The sequence below is a fragment of the Ceratina calcarata genome, unplaced genomic scaffold, assembly GCF_001652005.2.
Source record: "Ceratina calcarata isolate Rehan_Ccalc_2016 unplaced genomic scaffold, ASM165200v1 scaffold291.2, whole genome shotgun sequence".
Taxonomy (NCBI): domain Eukaryota; kingdom Metazoa; phylum Arthropoda; class Insecta; order Hymenoptera; family Apidae; genus Ceratina; species Ceratina calcarata.
In genome coordinates, this window is record NW_017151492.1 from 442,646 (window position 1) to 461,904 (window position 19,259).

Here is a 19,259-nt window from a genome sequence, read left to right on the forward strand (position 1 = left end):
TCGTTATTATAATACCTACCTAATATACTTATGGATTACGTTAAGTATTCTTAAACGTTAAACGACCGGCCTGGCCCGTTCGTGACGATGTACGCGAGTTCACGAATTCAAGTATCATCGATAATGTTTAAAAAGAACAAAAGGGAAGAAACAATGGAATATAATAACAGCAAACGGGTTCCTCTGTTTCGTGATTAATCATCTGGTTGTAGTTACGTAATCCTTATTTCACTTCTCAATTCTAAATCGTTCCGCGTTTAAATCAGGGCCTGGATACTTGAGCAGTCGTCACGTGTTCCTTGAGAGCCTTTGGATATTTTGAGAGGCACTCCAACTCAAACGTTTTATCAGATTAACTCTAGAAATTTTCAATATCCGAGGTCCTAAGAATAAATTTCATCTCCACAGCGGGCGCGTAAATCTAAATAGTTTCCTTCTGTTCCTTCGATAATAAGAATTCAATTATAAAGTTCACGTCTCCTTTGGCCAAGAATCAACGCGATACGTTTTAGCCTGAAGACAAACGATATCTGTTGCTAATTTCGATGGATCTCAAAAACGTTCAGGAAACACGGTGGTTATTCTATGTACATCCAACACTATAATCGCCTATGCTTACGAACTAATGATCTACCTGGTCTAGTTTACATAGACTATGACTGAATGTTGACTTATTGACCAGAGAACGTTCCCTCGCGTTTATTATTTATTCCGCCCTCTCCCTTCCACGCGTTCTCTTCCTCTAGATCACTTTTGTCTACAGTTCTTTCTTAATTCCTTGGACGAATTAAAGGAGCATGGGTCAATCGCAGGTAGAGGATCGATGGATTTCATCATGTGATCCCAACATACGCGACTCGTGTATGAACAACAATGGTGTGCGATTCCATTCTGGTTTAGGGTCCAATTAACCCCGTGCTGCTTGGAGATATTCTACGAACTCCAATTTTTAATACTAACTTCCTCATCCTCTGCATTCGAACATTTTTCATAACTAATGATTTAAAAATCAAAAGTACAAAGTATGATTTGTGCTGTACGTTCAACTTTCCTTATCCAGCTTCTTCCGCGGTTTCTTTAAAAAATCGTCCCAATTTTGAGGAACTTGTAAAGAAAGTCGTTGTTCCGTTTATTTTATTTTAATGCTAAAAGCTCGTTTCACCTCGAAATGAGGAAAGTTTTTTAAAGAGAACCGGAGAGACAGCCGTGAAAGTGTTAAGATTCTCTCAGACTGCGAAGAGAGAGAATTTCAAGATAAGAGGTCTGCCAAGTAATTTGGTGCCAACCGTAGACCCAAACGTTGTAATGAAACATTATGAAACAAAGTTGGAAAGTTTGGTGGGTGCTCGGGAGCTGATGCCAAGTACCTATGAAACTTTCAACCACTGAGATTCGTTAAAACGCTAAAATGCAAGCAGCAAGGGGTTTCAAACGATCAAGTGGATCTGCTAATCGTCTACACTCGAAGACAGATAGATTATGGAAATCAGGTAGGGACCGATAAAAGTTGGCAGTATCAAGACTCGAGAAATGCAACAGATAAAAAGAGAGGAGAAGAAAGGACGAGGAATACCGGTAATCGAAAACTGAACATCGTCCTCCAATAATGTTCTTAAAAAATCGCTTTCAGTTGCATTAAATGCTTTCCCTGTACGACTGAACCCAACTATTTGGACAAAAATCATTCTCGGAAGAAAAATACCTGCATAAAGACTTATAAAATAATCTTTGAAAGCGATGGAAAAGTGAATGCCTACTCAAGAGTTGAGCAATTTATCCAATGTACGCCTATTCTTCGTTATTAAATACAACATAACATTTATACTCGATTCAATATGTACACGTAATTATAAATTCTCGCCCGAAGGACAATAAAAATTCGCGTTTAAGAAGAAAGAAGGTAACAGGACAATAAACCTGTCGTTCAGTTAAGAAGAAAAAAAAAAAACAAATAAAAATAAAACAGCTGTATAAAAAATTAAATTATTTTTACGGTAATAAAATGTACACTACGTTCTAAGCGGATGCAACCAGGACGCGATTAAAGGACAAGAATAAATAACTCTTTCGTTCTTCTTAGGTGGATCGTGATGCCTTACGGTAACTTTGTGGCTAACTGACGCGCCGGTTGCACCCTCACAAAAAATAGAATTGAAGAAACTCGATGAGTATTACATGGTAAAAACAAAATGCATTGCACTCGATCCGTGCTGTACACAATGATTAAAAAACAGAGAGAGAAAAAGGAAAGACCCCTACGTCGCTCACGTTTTTCTTTTTCGAACGAAAATTTAAAAACTACGGCGATGCCTTCGGTGAGTTTTACGCTGATCATCAAAATAATTACAAGACTGTCTGCTCGAATGTGGGACATAATAAATTGGAAGAGCTGGTCGTATTGTACATAAATAAAAAAGAAAATTGATAGAGAACATACAAAATGGGTTTTCCTTTATTTGGGACGCTTAGTTCATTTGACGAGCAGAAGATCGTCTAATTATTTTGAGCAGCGTGACAGACGGTTCTTCGCGCGCACTAAAAACGACAGTCGTTTGCAAAATTGAAATAGGTAATCCTCGTTTCATACGGGAAATTCTGTTTGTATGCTAAGTGCTGGAGGTTTGAACTTTAAAAATCTTTTTTGAGCTGCGTAACGTGGGAAGGTTTCTTGCCTCGTTTCGTGGAACACATTATTACGATACATATTTCATGATCAGAGCTGTTTTCGTAACTCGGGTAAGTAAAAAAAAAGTGAGATCAATGTTAAATTTCGCAAAGGAAGCAGCCGTGTCGTTTATCGGTTATGCAAACAACGCATAAATGAGCAACAACGCAAGTGAAAAATTAACCACAGCCACGTTTAAAATGTATACGTCCGTTTGTCTTTTCTTTCTCATTTCAATTCGATTCGATATATGAAATTTTGCGTGGTACATGAAATAACCAGCACCGCTGTTCTTTCAACGAAACGAAAATCAAATAAGAATTATCGCGATCCGTAACTTATTGCAACGTCCACATACTTATTTTTTTCCTCTAACTTCATTAATACAGTAAAATTACGTCGATGCGCTACGCGGACGAAAGTACGCCATTACATTAGAAAAGAAATCCTCAATCGAAATGTTTTGTTAGTTGACTGGTAACTTTCGAGCATGTAGCACAACTTCTCTTATGGAAATGGATAGAGACGAGACAACGAAGAAAAAATTTACATCTATGTTTCATCGTTTTGTAAATACATAGTCGTTTTCGGACAGATTCGTAGACAAATACTCGATGACGATGCTCTGAATTCATTTCTTTCAGCAATGATGAAAAGTCGTTTGGCACAAGATATGTATATATCAAATACGAAGATCACATGAGGATGACACGATCGGAAAAATCGACGCGTCTCTATTCATTTCCGTAAATTTAGAATTAAACGTTTACAACTTACGATGAACGAATGCACAATCAAAACGATATTAGTCCTTTGTCACTCGCTCTCAGTCTCTCGACTCTCTTTCCTTCGAACTGATTCACATCTGTACAGATTTCTTCCTGCGTTATGCAATTTCTTCGGATTATACAGTCACACACATATTTACAAAAACTTTACAAAACGAAGAATGAATGTTACGTTCGTACTGCGACTGGCAAATCTAATTTTCCGGCACACACACTTTACTCCGTATCCCGCCATTGTTTAACGACCGCTGGTCGAAATTTGCGCAAACGTCGGCGCACTCGGCGCTGTACGAGAACTCGAATGGCGCGCGAAAAATCAAACGAGGAGAAAAAGAACGCTCGTTTACAGTGCCGCTGCTTCAAAAATTCTTCGCCGATTGTAGGACGAATTCGATTTCATTAAAATCGTGACAGATAAACGAAAATATTATACCGTCTAACAGATCTATATACAACACTGTACATTGTCACGTGTGAACGAAAGAAATCGGAGAATAATAAGATTGACAGTCAACCAACCGAAAATTACCGGCAAACTTTAATGTTACTTACCACGAAAATCGGCAGAATGCAGCATAATAATCCGAAATCTTCGAACCACTTAGCTAACTCGTTGAGTATAACGAATGAGAAATTCTCAGGGAAGATACGCTCGTCCGGAAGTCAAACATTGAAAAAAATTTGAAATTGAAATGATAAAAAATCACACACTTCACTCGGTAAGAGTTCGAAGAGTTATCAACCGTTTGAACAAGTCCTGCCCCGTTTCGCTAAGGCAAGATCACAGAAATATGTCTAAGGCTCATATATAGTCACCCACCGGCGTTTAAATGTGTCTTTCTTTCCCTTTAACTTTGTCCGCTGTTTTTTGTCGTTCTTATCGCTAAATGCATGTGGAGTCGGGATGTTGACTGGCAGATTTACGTGTCTTCGTCGGCTCCTTCGTAGTCAATTCCTGAGACGGCCTTCGCGGGCTACCCAATGTAACTAAAGCAGACGCTACAGCCAAGCCGGCGCTCATACCGGCCGGCGTGTACGGTTCACCGCCGGTAGGTAGTCTGACTAGCAACGATAGGACCGCTGCTCTGTTACCGCAACAGGGCTCCAGCGCGATCGGACTAGGGGCATCCTGTAAATATTTTTGAAGCAGATAGTACCAACTCGGACAGAAGAGAAATAAGCTAATTCTTACGGAGTATTTTACTTTAGATATTGATACACACCTTCTTCTTCTTGCGGCAATTCGTTGGCTCAGACTCGTTCCGCTCCGAATCGGAATTCTCAACATCCCGCCTCTCGATCTCCACCAAAACCTGGCTGAACGCTCTACTGGCCATCTGTTCCATTTCTACGAACAATCTCTGCCGCCTTCTGTACATATCGTACTTCTGTTTGATCTTCCACAGGATAGCAGCCACCAGCAGCAGAGCGAGGAAGCACCTAGGCATGTAATCTCTAGTTTACAAGTAAATACTGCCTCAGGCTTAGAGTAACACAAAACCGCGGAAAATTTTGAAAACATTGATAAACAAAAGCACACAATGTTTTTAACTTCGTTGGAATTAAATACATATATCTGCATGCACGTCAATGCGTTTATCTACGTGTGTCATTCAGTTTGATACAATGTTTCGAATACTCACGTGCAAAATGTTATAAAGAATTGCTGCAGGTTGAGTTTGGAATATTGAGAGAACGATATCTGAATCCACACCGGCGGTTGAAAGTCGTACACATAAACGTAGAACGTGGTCAACGTGTTGTTGTTCTCGCTACCGAAACCGTAACCGTCTTTTATGAAACGGTGCTTGTACATGGTGGTCGTGCAATTCGCGCCCAGAATAAGCGGTACCTCCGGCGCGTTGCCCCTCTTTGCAGTGATATTCATTTTTGATAAAACGGAACAAGTAATCGAAAACTCGGCGTCGATATCAGGTTTCGGTGGGGAATTCTTGAAATTAATTGCTCTGTACTGTCGGTCCTCTTTCTTACTTAAATTGAACGTAAACTGATAGTCGATCGCCAAATCATCTGAGAAGAAAAATGTCAAATTTAAATTTAAACATACATTTCTTCTTACATCCTGCGAAGACGTAGTCGAGAAAGGTACTTACAAAAACACGATCCCTTATTCGTCGGATCTCCATGGTACATGCTGGACACGTCGCATCGTTCACAATGATCGCCGATAATACCTTTCGTTGTACAAAAACATTTACCCGTTTCGCTGGTGCACTGCGTGCCTTGGTTATTGCAAAAGCAGGCTGTAACAGAAGAAATGTAATTTAACGGCGAATGGCTCATTGTCATTTAACGATATTGCAATCGATAGAATGAACTTACGTTGGCAAGTGGCTCCGTTCAAGGGACTTCCATAATATCCAGGTATACATTTATCGCAATGAGGTCCGTAAGTCAAATTACCACAAGGCTGAATACATATACTGCTGTTCGAAAGACATTTGCTGTGGCCATTACACTGGCAAGCTGAAATGTTCGTTTAGAAAGCATAAATTACGCATTCTTCGCGTCCTACTTTTACAGTAGCGGACTTGATATTTAATTCGAATCATTTAAAAAAAATTAATCAAATAATCCAACTTCATAACAGTTTACTTACTGGGACATTTGGTAAAGTACCATCGTTCATACGGGCAAGTGTCCGTGCTTTTACTGCTCGGACCGCGGGCTCCTCCTGACAAACACAACCCTTTTCCAGTCCCAGAACCATCGTCGCACCATCCACAACCAGGATCCGAACGACAGGCCGCGCAAGACAAATAAAACGTACACCATTCTTTCCCCGTTTCCGTGGGCCGACATTTCGCGTCCGTGGAAGTCCATTCACGACACTGTCCATAAGGAAAGCTCACAGGATACACATTTTTGTCCACGCACTTCTTCTCGTCCTGACACCATATGCACTCAGACACCGTGCAATTTTTACAAGAAGTGTAATCCACACAGGGAGTGCGACAGTCTCGTTCTATGGTCAGCCTCTGCGCTTGGATAGTTCCGTTCAGAATTGTCATCTGTTGCTGTGAAAATAAATTGATCGGCTCATTCTTCTCGTAAATTTTTCACTTCCGTTCTGTACTTACATCGCGAACTTTCGAATGAGGTTTGCACCGATCGGGTCCGTTCGACCAGGACCACATGCAGTACGGGTTGCTGGTGCATGCGTGACACGTGTGCAACTGCAGACACTCGATGCCTGTGTGTGCATCGCATTGGCCCAGCATCTTGACAGCCTTGGTCGGCGGCGAATTGACGTTGTCTCGGCAGATCTCGTGCGCGCAACTCTTGCCGCACCACACGCAATTGTACGACGTTTGCACACACGCCACGCAGTCCATAAGCAACTTGCACAATTCTTTGTGAGACGTCATTCCGCGCGGCGGAGTTTCGTCCAAGCATCTCATGTAATTACCGTCGTGCATATCGTCGTTCTGTAACACGTGCTGAGATATCTTGGTGATCTGTACACACCGATTCTCGCGTTTGTTCCACACGCACTTAACACCTGTCCTCGAGTTCAAACACAGACTGTGGTTCGTCAAATGTTCGCAATTCCCTGGCGTGAACCTAGTACCCGCGACCAAAGAAAAATTTTGTATTATTTCATTATGATTTAGAGGCAATAATAATATGCCACGCGAACAGAAAAGGAACACACCTGAACATGTCAGATAACATTTGTCCATTAAAACCCCCGTATATGTACATTGACTTTTCGAACACAGTAGCGCTGTGCCCGTACCTGGGCAGCTCGATCACCTCTTTGGGCATAGGAAACTGGTGCCACGAGTCGCAAGTGACGTCGTACGCGAACATGTCCGAGTGACATCTGACCTCGTCGGAATGCTGCGTATTATTGTGCATATTACCACCAAAAACAATCATCATACCGCTAGAAACGAACACGGCTGTGTGGAAGAAACCAGCGACTGGGGCGGACGTTAGCAATCTCCACTCGTGATTGTTAGGATGGTACGAGTAGAGTCTATTGGTAAACACTTGGGAGCTCTGCGACTCGGAAATGTATCCTCCGTAAACGTAAATCAGACTCGTCAACGGATCGTAAGCGGAAGTATGTCCGTATCCGCCTTTTACCGGGAAACCGATTGTATCCACGATCTGCCACTCGCGAGTACCCAGAGAATATTCTTGAACCACGTTCAGGTAGCCGTACTGCGGCGAGTAACCAAATATTACAACCATCTTCTCTTTTTTCTCGTAATTCTGCACCAAGGTTGCAGTGTGTCCGGCTACCTGTGTAAAGTGACACGTTAAGTAAGAGCCGAGGTAAGCAAACGGGTTAACGGAGATAAAGAAAGCACCGAGAAGAAAAAGTAAACAGATCCTACTAGTACATCTACGATTCACATTTCTAAAAGGAGAAACAAAAAGGTCTGACCAAATAGATAAATGAAAACCTCAATGCTGTCTTAAGGATGTATTGGCTATACAGTCAATCCCAAAAGTTTATGTACCTTAGAAAAACGCATTTCCTATAATTAAAAAGAAATCAGACGTCGGAAGAATAATGCTAATAATAAATAGCTACGTGTTAAAAAGTATAGAAGGAAATATTCTCGGATTTTGGATTGACTGTATAGCCAATACATCCTTAAAACGTTATAAAATGGAAAAGGAGAAAATTACACCACCTTTAAGGGACCGTGCATAGTTTTGTTGTTGTGGAATTTGTCGTGCACGGTCACGTTTTCCCAGACTTTTGCCGAGACATCGAACGCCCAGATCTCGTTGGTCGCCGTCGAATTAGGGAGGAGACCTCCGTACATGAAAATCTTGTCGCCGAAAAGGACGCACGTGTGAGCGTACCGCGGCAGAGGCACCTTACCCTCCACGTGAGGTGTCTCCCAGACGTTCCCATTGAGATCGTACACGTAGATCATCTTAGCGTGGTTGAAACTCTCACCGCCGACCACGTATAAAGAGTCTTTCCAAACGATGGCGCAGTGACTAGCCGTGCCTTCAGGTGAGAAATCCGTGTACGATATACTTTCCCAGTAGCCGCGATCGCTTCTTTGGCTGCAGTCGGAACCTGAGTATACAATGACACATGCCTTTTTCAACTCTCACGATTTAACCAGTTATATTTAAAGAGTATATTGTTCTTTTTTCCAACTACGAAACAGTTCTTATGTACACCAAAAATAAAAAGAAAAATTTTCAGATAGAGTAAAAGAAATATACAGCGTAAAATAATGTATGAAATACTTTAAATACAGGTTCTCACCCTTGAAACCGGGTTTACAGTCGCAATGATGACTCTCGCGATTGCACTGGCCCTGCCCATAACTATGAGAACAATTATTCGGGCAAACTTGAATGTCGCAGGCCTCACCAGTCCACGTGGCATCGCATGTGCATACCCCATCAATGCAAACCCCATGACCGGAACAGTCGGTGTGTGAATACCTGCGAGCACCACGAGATGTTTGTACTAAAGGGAACAGGAGATAGGTTGTGCAAATCCTTAAGGATACAGGCTGAACGTGTGCCGATCATAATCGCCACTGTAAACACGCTCTTATCGTATTTACGCAAAGACGTGGAACAAACGTTTGCCCGGCGCTTGGACAAATGCAGGTGTCAAGAAAAATGATGAACGAGGACGTGTCAGACTGTTTTTAGAACAGCAGTTATTGACCAAGAACAACGGGTTATCGGTAATAAGAATGAATCATAGATATCGCAGAATTATAAATAAGTCTAACTCCATCAAACCAAATTAATTCTACTGTAAGATTAAAAATGTGTACTCCACAGTCTAAGAGCAAACTCAAATAACTAAAGCTTCGAATAAACTCGAAATTACATAAACAAACAGCACTCAGAATACCGAAGAAAGAAATGAAGTAAAAGGAGGAAAGTAAGATAATAATCACCTGCTGGGACAGGCGTTTATTTTGTAAGTAATATTGAAGCCGCTCATGTTGTACGCGAGGTCCGAGTAGAAGTGAAGAAGCGCGTTTCCAGAACGCGCGATCACTTCCGGCACTCGTCGGGCTCTGTGTCCGTCCTTGTACATCAGACCGGAGAAGACGGCCAATAACGGCGCCTCGACGCTGTCACCGTCGTAGATATACAATTGATCCCAGCCGCATTCTGTCGCGAATTGCTCCACGTGCATACGTATAGTGGAATTCGGGTTGCTCTCTATAAGCCAGGTACACTTCAGAAACGCCGTGTAGTTGCCGATCCCGTCGTGTATGTGCCCCGTCGGCTCCGTCAACCTGCGAACGATAAAAAAAAAATCAGCTGGATCAATTTGATTCCCGGGGCTACAGCCTGATTGATGGGTTTAATGATAAGCGAGACGTCGAGCCGATAAGCCGTTCCGGGAAACCGGGATCGATAATGAATTGTGATTCTTATAATTAGTGGCCGTTAGTTATGCAGCGATTTAATTCAATCAGATTTAAGGATTTTCTGGAAACAATATTAAAAATTTATTGTCACCATTTAAAATTCGTCTGCACTGTAAAATGGCCTGATTTCTCAAGTATATTTATAATGCTATTTTCTCCGTGGATTATTTTCCATTTTATCAACACCGTTGGACGCGTAGATGATTCACGGTCGTGATAACGATAAAACACGGATTTGGACAAGACAAAGTGGAGGATAAAGCCGAGAGAATGAAGTTGAGAACGATAAATAAGCGTTGCGACTGTACGGGTAGAATTAAGCATGATTAAACGATTCTAAAAGGGATCATCAAGCGGGTAGATCAACTAGGATAGAAATTAGGCAGTTGATATCGTTATGGCTGTTTACTGATCGGAGGTCAACCCTTTCACGGTGCTCTCGATATTAAAAGCGGCATTGGATACCGATCGATATTGTTTTTATTAAACGTAACAAAAATACACGTGTAAAAATTAACGTGTAAGCGAAACGTTGAGTTAGTGATAATAATTCTCAATCTCTGCCCGGGCTTTTGACTCGCGTTAATGAGGAGGTACAGACACCGGAAGCGCAGGGTCTAGAAAGGAACTAGCGACCTTCGCGAGGTGATTCCGCAGGTAAAATATGCAAACGAATAACGCACCCGCACGTGGAAAAAACTGAGAAAGGATGGGTGCAAGCACTCGAGGAATAATAATTTCAAGAGACAAAGAACTGTGACCACGATGAGCTTCCTACTTCCTGTTCCGACGATGCTTCATGGATCTACAACATCGCCTGATCCATTAATTCCAGCCGACGTTATAATATATTCTAGAAGGCTCGAATTTGATGTCGCAATGATGGAGAAAGTTCAGGATTATCGACGCAGCGAAAAAACGTGTCGAGTTGAACGACGAGAGTTTCCGCTTTATTATTCAGCAAAACCAGGCTTAGAGGGACAATCCCATTCTGAAAACGGATGCGTATTGACGACGATGTTCACGGAATAACAATATATCGATGTCGATAGTACAAAACGGAAAAAAAAAGGGAAAATAGAACGTAGACGTCGACGCGTACTTCGTCTCACATAAATTCCCAGCCGCAGTTTATGAGAGTGAGAATACATACAGAAATGCCAGACATTAATACTTCATCATTTTTATATAAAGAACCGGAGAGATGATAGAAACGTGAACTCACAAAGGTTATATAATCGAATACGTAAAATGAAATTTCAAATAATTGTATTTGCCCGATGATAAAAACCTCTTAATAATCTTCTGGAGTTACGTCATAATAGCACGTCGAGATGCCTGAGCTGAGAACGAGTACTCGACCATCTCGTTCACAAGGCAACCTCCTCGAATCATTGTACGTTTCCCTGTGAACAATTAACTCACCTCACGGTAATTATGCAACGTCCTATCGTAGACTGTCGATTAAATTTTATTGTCTGATTATAAAGTCTTCTCGGAACTTCTATACCGTTTCACGTTTACCCGAGACACGAACTGCGCGACAATTAAGTTCACGATCGCAGTCTAAGAGTGGTCCTCGTTTATATCGACCGGTATGTATCTTACAATTAGTTCTTATTAGCATGAAATAATATTTGAATAACGAGAAAGCGTGGGATGAGTCACGAAGAAGTTCGACGACCGGGTATGTAGCTTAGACCGTGGCTCTTTATGCGAGAAGCCAAACGATGGAGGAAGCGAAGGACTCGCGCGGCTATTAAAAGAAACGCGGTAAATTGGAGTAAAGGAATGCCGGCGAAGGGATGCAACGACACAATGGAGAATTTACGAGCTGAGTCCCGGGGCTTGTGCGCTCAAGAAACCCCCTTTTCTCGTTCGACACATTGTTTACCAATTGAGGGAATCAACTGTGATCCCGGTTACCTTCTCTCGCTGTTAATGGTTTATCGGATAATCTTGAATATCGTCGGAGTTTACGAAAGACGTAAACGGCGGAGCTTTTTCTGTCGCCCGACTTCCATTTAATTGGCTCGATGCGTTACTCAAGATGCATACCAGCGAGCTAGATTTATGGGGGTTTGATTTGTTCGCGCTCGTTCATGATTCATGCTTGAGTATATTTAAACACGTAGATAGCTATGTGTGAACGAAACTTGAATAGCTCGGGCGATCTTAGGAATACGTACAATTGATTCAACGATAGAAGAAACGTCTGTTAACGAATTAAACAGCTTAATATTAATTACTTGACCGAGGAGGTAGAATACGTGCTAAAGTATGGGTTCGTTCGCCTGCGTCTCGTGAATTAACGAATGCTAGTTGTTCGCTGTTCCGTGAAATTCTGCGCTCGTCCGGGCCCAACGCAATTTGCAGAAACATCAGGCTAAGAAGCGCGGGAAGAATTTATAATGAAACGCGCTCGCGTTAAAGTGCGAGGCCTGGAGGAGTTAAGAAATAATAAGTCTTGATCCTCAATGTGCAAAGCGTTTCATTCAAAACAGCTACGTATCTTATTCTATATAACTGTCTGCCCTATAAATTATAATTAAACTACTGATTTATAAAAACAGATCAGGAAAAGATATAAAGAATTCTTGGCATGTATAAAAATATTAAAAAAAAAACTAGTGCACATTAGAATGTTTGATTAAAGGAATATTCATTAAAACCCATTTTTTAAACTGACGCCATAAATAATTTATTTCGCATAACAATCTACAGTTTAATTGATGTAATAATTGTATGTTTACTTACTCGTTAAAAACAAGAACGAAAGAAGTAACGTAATTGAAAAAAAACTAGGAAAAGGATAACGATAGGTATTCGCAACAGGGCATTAGCGTGAACTATAAAGGCAAGCACTCGGAAAGAAGAAGAACGTCTTCTGGAGAGCGCTTGAGATTTACGAGAAAATATAGCTTGATTCTAGAACCCCGGCTGGCTGGATTTTTATGAGACCTAGTAAGAAGAACCGTGTAATACTTCGCGGAAGGACTTCCTGTTTTTCAATAAACTGAGACTCGGTTAAGTTGACAACTGTAGCATTTGCCACGTTTTACTGGTTAATATGCAGCGAAAATGATGAGAAGTCTTTAGCCGCATTCCATTATCTCTATTAATTATAAACGCACGAGTTAATGAGTTAATTAGATTCGACCGTGATGAATACTACTGCAATTTGCATATGTTCACGTTTGCACTCTTGAGCGCAGATGTTGCGAACGGAACAACCAGATCAATAATCGATCGAATTAATGCCGTAACGGTATTAATATGAAACATGACAAACTAGTTTCTATCCTTATTCACGCGTCGTCGTCTTCGAGCGTAGTATTATTTTCTCTCTCAACAGAACGTTGTTTTTCCTATTTCGCATACTAAAATTACAATCGATATTTAACCAGCCGGCTGGTTCACTCTGCTATTAATAACTGGCTGCTATTCTCTTGGCCCATTGTTGTCCTAATAAACTAATTAGTTATGTTATCGTAGCAAGTAACTATCGTTTGTTTTCACTCCACTCTCGACGATGATATTTAATTAATTTCATCGCTCCTTTGCGTTTACACAATTTCATTTAATTGATCAAAACAGACGGCAGTCAATATTCCCTAATATCCATTAAAGAATATTGAATAAAAAGTACTGTTTTGATGTAGTAGTATAATCTAGGTTTTAATTGACTTTGGCACATCGTATCGTACGGCTGATCGCATTTTCCCGTAAACCAATCGATACCTCATGTGCTCCGTTCACTAAGTGCACAGCTATTATATCAAACGATCGAGTAAACTTTGTTCATTACATGCGTTAGCGAGATGAACAGTTCGAATTAAACTTCTATGTGCAGATTAGAGACGAGGAACTGAAGTGTTAAAATCCATTAGAAATTCAAATATCTCTCAATCACCTCGTGCAAAGTACAGCGAGTTACCCAATGTGTTCATAAAAAAGTGTCTACGCATAATTCTGTGAATGGAACCAAGTGCCGCGGGACGAAAGAAGGGGATGGTAAAGGTCGTGTGCTGATCGGTTACAAAATTAGAAAAGAAACGAGCTACCATCGATCAGAGCCTGTCTCGGTAATGACGATCGTGTCACTTTAATAAGAAGATTTCATGGTTTTGGTTCATATACCTTATCACTTACAAGATACATTACAGGAAATTGCTTACTTCTGATAGACGATGAGTAGACTGCGAATTTTGTAATTAAAATAAATATTTACCACTGAATATCCACCGCAGACTCTTCCACCGCCGCCAGTGTATATTATATAAAGTTCTAGTTCCATTATAATTCAATGAAAGGATAGAACGGCTAAAACCGGGCGGGAAACCGGCACGGTGCCACTGATTGCGCCTTCGGCTAACTCGGTAGCCACGCGTCAGACGAGAAGACGTAGAAGTTCGACAATTTTCGCCGCGAGGAAATTCATGCATTTGTTTCCTACACGGGTCGAACGAAACACGCCCGAATTCTACTGGTTTCCGGACTGGTTTTTTGTCCAAGCGCTGCCCGGTAGCTTCATGAAGTTCGATACCATTTAGGGACCGCAGTGAGTCAGTGTTCGATTCTACAGATCGAAGAGGATAAAACCGTGGAGCACGCAGACCAGAAACTTTGAATTGAATGTCGAGCCTGATATTGCGCGCAGTGTAAAATCCAATATTAAATTGTACGTCGAGCGGAATGTTGACTCACACCTTAGCTATTCGACTGGATTAAGTGTACGAGTAAATGGCACGGCCCGTCGAGAAGGAGTTTATGGACCGAGTGACATTTAGAACGCTTTCCAATTTCCCTGGACTACTTCACCTCTGGGACGTGCACTATACGCGCAGTGTACTTCTCGGAGTGAAGTTCGAAGTGAATGCAAGACCGTGCGAAAAGTTGCAATATTCTAAAGAATCTCCGCGACACGCAACTCGGTGACTATCCGTCGAAGTGATTGGAATCTCCTTCGGAAACACAATACCGCCTACGGACCGTTCTTTTAAATACACGTGTACGTAATCACCTTAGCAACAAGAGCGATCCGAAGAAACGCACGGGTCGATTCCCTACGTCGTCTCCAGTTACATAAATCCTGGTTCTAACTCAGAACATAATCAATATATGCAAAGACATGTTGCACAATCAATAATAATATACTTATTCAAAAGGAGACACGTAATTACAACTTACTTGAAATTCTAATTATCATCTCTTGCGTTAACCAGTTTTTTTTTTCAAGTTATGTTGTGCTTGGAGATGAGGAGCGAGACATTCTTTTAGTTTAACTCCGCCGAGCTTCCTGTGCTCGAATGGCACTAAAATTTCCGTCCACTTTAAACGGGAGACTGTATCGTATCGATATCATCTCAATGGGGAAACGAACGACAATACAGCGTTTCAGGTAGCTCGGTAGGTACTTGCATGCGTTACGACGCCGGCGAACGAGCCGACGCGATGCGATGCGGGAATTCTTCGAGCGGAAACGAGAGGAGAGAAGACGGTCTCGAGAGGCCGAGGCGAGAAACAAAGTTCCGGCGCCCCTCGACAATGGCCAAACATAGTATCTCGTGGAACTTACACATGCACGCGTGTAGATAACGCCAAATGAAACAGTAACTGGCGATAATGTCGTTCCGCATCTCGCAGAAATAATTTCGTTGCACGAAGTTTCTGGGAAAGCTCGCTCCTCGTCCTCCGATATAACTTCCGCGGTTTCGGGATCCGCGAAAACTCGGGATCTCCGCTGCTGATGGTCAGGATCGATTTCTGTTATGTTCTAAAAGTAACGAAACACATGCCGGTAGACAAACTTCATTTAAGTTTCCCTGAAGTTTCCTTGAAGCGTAATACAGTTTCTTTAATATGCAGTTAAGAACCCAAGTCACGTAAATCTAAATTGCATAATAATAGTAAGTGAAATGAATTTACTGACCTTATGTTTATTTATAAAAAATAAATGCAACGGCACTTGTGTTGGCTTGAAACTTTATCTTGAAGCACCTCTTGTTTACAAGAATTTAAATGAACGACGATATACAAGTACACTTGTGAGCGATTAATAAATTCATTGACCGCTTAAATAAGAGGATAGGTATCCAGCACCCGCGAACATATCTTCGTTAATCCAAGATTAAAAGAGATTCAATTCGCTCGGAACAGTAATTAACCCTGAATCGTGGTAATTAATCCGGGGATAAGGTGTGCATGAATATACAGCCTTATGCATTCATCGGTTATCGATTCCGGCTGTCCCAATGAATGATATCAAATTACAGAGGGATGCACAAACAACACGTTGTCGTCGTTAGTAAATGCTATCAGCGGTAATTAATACACAGACCGTAGACGGAGGTAGCTTGATTATAATAAAACCGTATTATCCACTCAATAATCATCAGGTCATAATAATTGAGCGTGACCATTTAGAAACCGTGAAACCGCTGACTACTAATCATCGCCACCTCGTACCCATGAACTGTTGCGAACATCGGTTCTAGAAATAGCGTAATTAATATAATTAAACGTAGAGGAAATCATCGCGATATCCTCGTCGTTTATTGGCCCGTTCACTAATCAACATCGGCTGGTCGTACAGGTGTAAAACGCGGCCAAACAAAAATGCACGCGTGCCGCTCATAATTAGTGCGGCCCGTACACACGTGTCACAATGGAGGAAGTTGGATGTGACTAACGAACCAGCATTGTCGCGTCACTGCTCATTGACCATCGTACAGCGCGACGACTGAATCATGTTTACATTTCAGATGAGCAAAGTCGGGCGAATAGTGTAGAACAGCTGCACCGGCACACGTTTCAAAAGGCCGATCTTCGCTTCAAGTGGTTTGTCACGTGTGTAACGCGTAGAAGTACTTGACGATAATATTACGCATGCAGGAACGAAGTACAAATTAATTAAAGACGAAAATAGCAAGCAACCCAATTAATAGTCCTTGCGCGATAAATTCCTTGATGAATTCTACAACGCGCGTATTAGAATCGCATATACGAGAATAAAACTGATAGTAGATTACCGGGCGAGATATGCACGTCGTACGTACACGCATCGTAGAGTGTTTTCCTCTCGTTAGTTCGTGACAGGCGTACAGTAATGCACAAGTGGTAAGGCGCGGACGATGCATCGGGTGTTGCACGGATATGTTTTCGTAGCTAAGAACGTCCCTCTTTTTTCTTCGCGTTGCTTTGTTTTATGGAGGCTCCCGCATTTTACGCGGTCCCAGAGGCGCAGTTATTTTCAGCGCCAATTATTCACGAGTACACGATGAAATTTTGAAACGACATCCTCTCGTCGAATCCAGGTTAAGCCTGCCGATTGTAAGTTCTTAGCATAGATCAATCGGGGTGGTTTTAAACGCTGCTACCGCATAATCGACTCAGACATCCGACTTACAAATTTTTCCTAGCCTGACATTCGATATACGTACGTGTTTGTATACTACCAAGTACACGTAAGCATGCGATATATGTATATCACAATATCTGCTGATAAAGCGTGCTCAAGCAGATATAATAAGTCTCCGAATTTGTAGAACATCGAATATGGTTTCAGAATACAACAATGGAGGTAGAATTTCTTATTTAATTTTATTTATTAATCAAATGTCCAAGGTGTCCCGAAAAACGTGATGCATAAACTACATTAATCGACGCAAGAGAAGAAAGAAGAAACACTTGGCCGACTGCGTAACGACTGGTCTATTACGATGTGCTGCAGCTCAAAATGCAAAACGAGAGGGAGAGAGAGAGAAAAATAAAGAGAGTTCCTAGGCGACGTTTGCGTCGGATTTCACTGCAATTGCTCAACGACACCGGGACGCGGACTGTTCTCGAGTGCCTACGCGCGATTCTAGAATAAACATTGCATAACCACCCTAAATTGCAATATTTTCGACGAATACCATGCATCACGGGCATGATAAACATTGCATTAACTGTTGCAGTTTACTGTTACCAGCTATTTTAGTACAATTTCGTGGGTTCAATGCACACAATTATTTACCTTCGTACATAGAGTGCTTTAATACCTGTACATCACATTGTGTAATATAAACGTTACACGATCGTAATCGTTACACAACTAGTATCGGTTTATGTGAATACAAGATATGTATAGGAGCTATTAAATACTCGTGAAAAGAAAACCAGCCTTGACAGTGATAGAAACCGTAGTTTCTCTGTCAAGTTAAAAACCGTCGGCGATCGATCGACCCAAAATCTAATCTCCGACAACTTGAGTCTCGTAACGAAAGTCGAGCCAGAGACTAACCCAGCCAATTTCCGCGGTCACCGTCACCGTTAGATTCATCAATGCCCATGATTAACCCCTGACTTTTCACCATCAACCGAGGTCGTAGACAGTAGCCGACCTTTCCTCTCGTTCTTACACGTTGAAGAACGTCGAGAGGCGCGTGGAGTACACGGCAAAAAACAATTAAATCTGAAGTGGCCGCGCGCACACACGCTTTCTCTCATTTATACGTCTTCCGAAGAAGAGCGGATATCAAAATCTACAAGAAAACGAGTCGACCTAAAAAGCCGTCAATACCGTTAAACCTAAAGCCCAACGAAATGTACAGTTAGTCTGTTAATGTTTTGACGCCACGCGCATATCTTTATCAGAAGGCGCGACGTGTACACAGGGTTTGTAGTATACGCGCCCATTCTATCAGTCTACGGGTTCCGTTCTTATAAAAAACGTCGCGTGTACGTAGGTATAGTGACAATTAATATTCGTGTGAGCAAAGGAAGGAAGCAGAGTAGAATGTTGTGGATCAGAGAGAGGACATGCGTCGGGGTGTTCCGCCTTTACTCACCTGACTTTTCCGCCGCAAAATTGGCACGCCGAGCCCTGCCAACCTTCGTGGCAGACGCAGGTGCCATTGACACAATCGCCGTTGACGCAGTTGTCTGTGTCGCAGGTCGTTTCCGTCGTCAACGACGTCGAGGAAGAGGAGGAGGAGGAAGCAGCCGCGGTTACGTGCACCACCCAGCAGATCAGCGCCGCCCACAGTATCGGCCACCGCACTGCAATTACACTGCACTGATCCCGTACCACTTCACGGCACTGCCCTTTCCGACGGTACTTCGATTTATATAGGAACAAAAACATCTGCACGACCTCTGCCATTTTGATAGGCTTCCATGTCAGAGACAATGGCCGATGGCGACACACCGAACGGGACGCATATGGGCACCTTTCTCGCTCGCCTTTCGATGCAACTTGGTTCACTCAGTTATTCTCTACGCGCTGCCGAACTCGAAAGTGCGGTCGCCACCGCGCGGCTCCCACGGTGTCGCAGCCACGAATCACTGTCACTGTGCATGCCGGACTGTTTTCTAGATAGCGAACCTATCCCGCTGTTTCTGCCATTCATAGTACGACCATGCTCG

General features: G+C 42.2%; 1 protein-coding gene across 2 annotated transcripts; it reads right to left on the reverse strand.

The window, feature by feature from the left end:
- Positions 1–751: 751 nt before the first annotated feature.
- Positions 752–19,172, reverse strand: dsd (attractin-like protein dsd). Of its 2 annotated transcripts, none has more exons than XM_018022643.2 (12): positions 18,683–19,172; positions 9,369–9,716; positions 8,717–8,898; positions 8,124–8,521; positions 7,130–7,725; positions 6,555–7,038; positions 6,074–6,491; positions 5,797–5,940; positions 5,568–5,717; positions 5,097–5,484; positions 4,677–4,908; positions 752–4,582 (listed from the first exon to the last, which is right to left on the reverse strand). In XM_018022643.2, the coding sequence occupies exons 1-12, from the start codon at positions 18,994–18,996 to the stop codon at positions 4,337–4,339; spliced, it is 3,900 nt and encodes a 1,299-aa protein (XP_017878132.1). In that variant the 5' UTR covers positions 18,997–19,172; the 3' UTR covers positions 752–4,336. The 2 variants fall into 2 exon arrangements, with proteins under 2 accessions (XP_017878132.1, XP_017878133.1); XM_018022644.2 differs by having other exon boundaries at positions 4,677–4,893; positions 18,683–19,170.
- Positions 19,173–19,259: the final 87 nt, after the last annotated feature.

Coding starts and splice junctions, on each gene's coding strand:
- dsd (XM_018022643.2), bottom strand. CDS start 18,996: ATGGCAGAGGTCGTGCAGATGTTTTTGTTCCTATATAAATCGAAGTAC. Junction 8,899..9,368: donor ATAAACGCCTGTCCCAGCAG/GTGATTATTATC, acceptor TGGTGCTCGCAG/GTATTCACACACCGACTGTT. Junction 4,583..4,676: donor ATTGCCGCAAGAAGAAGAAG/GTGTGTATCAAT, acceptor AAATATTTACAG/GATGCCCCTAGTCCGATCGC.